The sequence below is a fragment of the Pygocentrus nattereri genome, chromosome 2 (assembly GCF_015220715.1).
Source record: "Pygocentrus nattereri isolate fPygNat1 chromosome 2, fPygNat1.pri, whole genome shotgun sequence".
Classification (NCBI taxonomy): domain Eukaryota; kingdom Metazoa; phylum Chordata; class Actinopteri; order Characiformes; family Serrasalmidae; genus Pygocentrus; species Pygocentrus nattereri.
Window position 1 is genome coordinate 55,243,821 of NC_051212.1, and position 5,000 is coordinate 55,248,820.

Here is a 5,000-nt window from a genome sequence, read left to right on the forward strand (position 1 = left end):
ATGCCTTGTTGATGTGAGAGGTCAGAGGAGAATGGGCAGACTGGTTCCAGATGATAGAAAGGCAGCAGGAACTCAAATAACCAACCAGAATCTCTGAGGAACGTTTCCAACACCTTGTTGAAAGTCTGACATGAAGAATTAAAGCAGTTCTGAAGGAAAAAGGGGGTCCAGCCTTTTACTAATAAAGTGGCCAGTGAGTGTATTTACCAGATTTAAGATGATTTAATGTGTTAAATCATGACTTCTTATGCCAATGAATTAGTTACAGTCTTGAAATATTTGAGGTTTGAATATATTAGTCAATATTTTGAGAGTTTTAGTCAGTGTTTAGAATAATTTGTGCTCCTCTTCTGAGATAGTAAATCAGTGTTTGGAGGATATAAATCAGAAACATGACTCATTATTCTGACATACAGAAATATTCTAGAAATACTGAATTCTACATTTCCCCCTCCTCCAAACGGGCTTCCGGAAGTTCCTCAGTAATAAGATGAATAACTGAACGGTGAATCCGAGTCATAAAGGAGTAGAAATGGATGTAACGCAGTCGGGCCGAGTGGTTTTTATAGATTACAGGTCAGATCTGTAGCCGTTTAAATGGGGGTGGGTTTTAAGTTGTAAGAGCTGCAGTTTGACTTTTTTCCTGTGTTGTCTTATTAAGTCTTAACTGGGGAAACTCAGCCTAATGAGGCAGAAGCCGTGGGCTGCCAGTCTGGACCACTACTTTACAGACTACGTTGCTCCTAGATCACTTGATTCCTATAATAATTGATAGTGACACATAACAATATATAGTAATTGATAGTGACACATAACAATATATAGTAATTGATAGTGACACATAACAATATATAGTAATTGATAGTGACACATAACAATATATAGTAATTAATAGCGACACATAACAATATATAGTAATTGATAGCGACACATAACAATATATAGTAATTGATAGCGACACATAACAATATATAGTAATTAATAGCGACACATAATATATAGTAATTGATAGTGACACATAACAATATATAGTAATTGATAGTGACACATAACAATATATAGTAATTGATAGTGACACATAACAATATATAGTAATATATAGTAATTGATAGTGACACATAACAATATATAGTAATTAATAGCGACACATAACAATATATAGTAATTGATAGTGACACATAACAATATATAGTAATTGATAGTGACACATAACAATATATAGTAATTGATAGTGACACATAACAATATATAGTAATTGATAGTGACACATAACAATATATAGTAATTGATAGTGACACATAACAATATATAGTAATTAATAGCGACACATAACAATATATAGTAATTGATAGTGACACATAACAATATATAGTAATTAATAGCGACACATAACAATATATAGTAATTGATAGTGACACATAACAATATATAGTAATTGATAGTGACACATAACAATATATAGTAATTGATAGCGACACATAACAATATATAGTAATTGATAGCGACACATAACAATATATAGTAATTGATAGTGACACATAACAATATATAGTAATTGATAGCGACACATGATTGAAATGATTGAATTTGAAATATTTGAAAGCGTGAAATTCGGATGATAATGAAGTTTTAACTGGGGACATTTATCTGCCCACGCTTTGAGATTCAGGAGTTTATTAATGCACAGAGAAACAGTCACTTATGTATATATGTATGTATTCATATACAGTGCGGTGCGAAAGTCTTGGCACCCAAGACGCATTTTTTAAAATCTATTTATTTGTGTAGTTTGTGTTTATTTGCTGAGAAAAGTGTTAATATTAGAATAAACACGTATAGAATATTAAATAACAATGATTGTCTATATATATATATATATATATATATATATATATATATATATATATATATATATATATATTGCTGCTTTCATAAGAAAACCTTGTATCTCCATTTTTGTCACTTTTTCAGTTTTTGACATAATTTGAAAATCCCTGTGACCCACATGATTGGACCAGAATTTTGGAGATACAAGGTTTTGTTCCGACAACAGCGGGAAAAAAGATGAATAAATTATATTTATTTATATATATATATAAAAATACAGAGTGATGTTCTGGATGTTGGTGTGTGTGTTGACCAATCTCCAAGCCGCTCCTCGAGGAAGTCCAGTATTATATGTAGTTAAAAAGCAGCTCCTGGTTCGACCAATCAGTGCTCAGTAAATTGAGCTCATGATGTAATTGATGATATTAACGAGTCTCTGTGGCGGCTGTGAAGGTGTCCAGGAAAAATATGGACCCAAGAAATTCTTGTTACTGTTTATAGTTTTTCTGTTTATCTGAATTATGAATACGACTTTATTCTAATGTACATTGTGATGAACTCACTGCTGAGGTCAACTGTTTAAACATTCGTTATAGACGCCTGAAACCTTCTCACAGTGCTGTGTATGTCGTTGCCGTCGGGACAAAACCTCATATCTCCGTTTTTGACGTTTTACGACTACCTGTAGTTGTAATTTGTTTATCCATTTTTGCTGGTGAACTTTTTGTTTCACAGCTATTGAGCTGATTAGCAAATACGTGACGAAGGGCTGGAAGGTGGTCCAGGAGACGTACGCGGAGAAGGAGAGCTCTGAGGAGCTTCTGAAGGTCTTCGCGTACCTGGAGGCCGTGGAGAAGGCCAAGCACTCGACTGATGAGCAGGAAGTGGTTCACCTGATAGAGGAGCACAGGCTGGAGAGGGAGCAGATACTGACCAACCATCTGAAGTCCAAAGAGGTCAGAAACGCCGTCGTAACGTTCCAGCACACACACGTTCCTCACTGTTCTTCCTGGTCTGAGAGCTTTAAAGGGCTGCGACAACCAGTTGATTACAGTGCACGACACAAAAAGTCAAACCCTTTAAAAAACGACTTTTTTGATATTGTAACAATAGAAGAACCCTTTTGTGTTCTGTGTAGAAGAAAGGAAAGTTCTGCTCCGAACCATTGTATAAAGATATGTATGGTCTAGAACCGTTTGCATGCTTAAATGGTTCTTTGCGTTCTGGAGGGGTTCCTCAGACTCATGGACCATGTGTTCTTAGTTGTCCTTCTATTGTACGCAAGCTTTACAACGATAGCAGAACCTTCTTTGGTGCTATAAGGGACCATATACAACACATTCACAATCCATCTGAATAAACATTTTACCATGCCAGGAACCATTTAAACATGAAATGGTTCTACATAGAATTCTAAACAGAACCATTCCCTTTGAAAAGAACCCTGAGAACCCATCGGTTTAAGAGTGTAGAGTCCTAAAGATTCTTTAGACTGGCTCTATGTAGAACCACGAACACTCAATCATGCGAAAGGTTCTTTAAAGGGTTCTATGCATCATGAAATGGTTCTTCAGACAGGCCTTTTTCGAAAATGGTTCTGTATAGCACCCAAAAGCGTCCTTCTGTTTTTAGGATGTCAAGCTTGTATTCGATAGTAGAACTCTTTTGGGTACTATCTAGAACCCTTTATGGAACAGTTCTGTATGAAATCATCTATAGCACATTCATTCACATTTTCCATCAATCTAAAGAAACCTGTCATTATGCAGAGAACCCTTTCATCATGCAAAGGGTTCTGTGACTGTTCCTGGTTCTATATATTACAGTTTTCTTTACTAAAGAACCCTTGAAACACCGTTTTTTTGTGTGTAGTTGAAACGGACTAAAATGAATAAGACGTGCTTAGCACTAAATTGTAGTTCCACACTGTCATGGAATCTAACGGTACCTCCAGAACCAGCCGGTCAGAACCAGCTGCTGCGTTCCTCGTGTGTTCTGACAGTTAGGAGAGGTGCAATGTGAGGTGGTCCGTCTGAGAACGGTTCTTTAATCCTGATGTCTCCTCTCTGTTTCAGGTGTGGAAAGCTTTGCTGAAGGAGATGCCAGTGGCTGCTCTGATGAGGCACTTGGGTAAAATGACTGCAGACAAGGTTCTGGTGCCGGGCAGTCCGGAGGTTGCAGCCGTTTGTGAGAGGATTCAGGACGACCAAGCTCTGACCAAGGTATGATTACAGACACTGCTGTGTCTGATCCACTCAGACCAGCGCAACACACACTAACACACCACCAGCACGTCAGTGTTACTGCAGTGCTGAGAATGACCCACCACCCAAACACTACCTGCTCTGTGAGGGTCCATGGGGTCCTGATCACTGAAGAACAGGGTAACAGAGTATCAGAGAAACAGATGGACTACAGTCTGTAACTGTAGTACCACAGAGTGGAACTATACGGTCAGTGGAGCTGATAGTGGACAGTGAGTGGAGAGTTGGTGTGTTTCTAATCCAGTTTGTCCCACTTTCCACATCTTACAATATGTTTCTGTATCAGTATCATTAGATGTGTATCAGGCATCGGACCACAGTTCCCGTGTCAGCGCATCCCGACATCAGGCGATATGTTATGCCTTCCTAGTGTTGCTTACCTAATATTTGCATATTCTTTAAAATATGAAGCTCTGATTTAAGGTGTTCGTATCTACACTGTCCACTTCTCTCCAGGCTAAAACGCACCCCTTCAGCATCCTGGTCGCCTCTGAGAACTACAAGCGAGGTCACGGGAAGCGAGGCAAGCGAAAATGGGAGCCCAGCAGAGACATCGTTCACGCGCTGGACAGTGCCTTCTGCAAAAGCCTCTCAGTGAGTACCACAACATCTGAACATACAGGCGCCTAACCGTGCAGTGCGTGCTCAAATCGGTGAAGTAAGGCCAAACGTTTAGGGCTAAAGCAGGCGTGTCCAGACTTTTTCCAGAAGAAGGCCGGGTATCAAAATGCCTGAGGCCCAAAATATCCACAAATACCATTAGAACCACCTAGTACCACGTGGTACCAAGCCTCTACTGAACTTAGAGCCTTTATAGAGCATAGTGAGCCCTTAGAAGTCTACAGGTACTATCAGCATTTTGCCACACGTTTGAATTCACATCTCGACTCATTGGAGTTTTCAGCTCCA

The 5,000-nt window shown here is 38.7% G+C and overlaps 1 protein-coding gene across 2 annotated transcripts in view; it reads left to right on the plus strand.

The window, feature by feature from the left end:
- Window positions 1–5,000, plus strand: part of ro60 (Ro60, Y RNA binding protein) — a 22,302-nt gene that overhangs the window by 8,986 nt on the left and 8,316 nt on the right. For both annotated transcript variants that reach the window (XM_037543565.1, XM_037543570.1), the window contains 3 exons: window positions 2,563–2,783; window positions 3,903–4,049; window positions 4,548–4,685. In XM_037543565.1, the coding sequence (XP_037399462.1) occupies window positions 2,563–2,783; window positions 3,903–4,049; window positions 4,548–4,685 (506 nt within the window). The remainder of the gene's footprint in view (window positions 1–2,562; window positions 2,784–3,902; window positions 4,050–4,547; window positions 4,686–5,000) is intronic.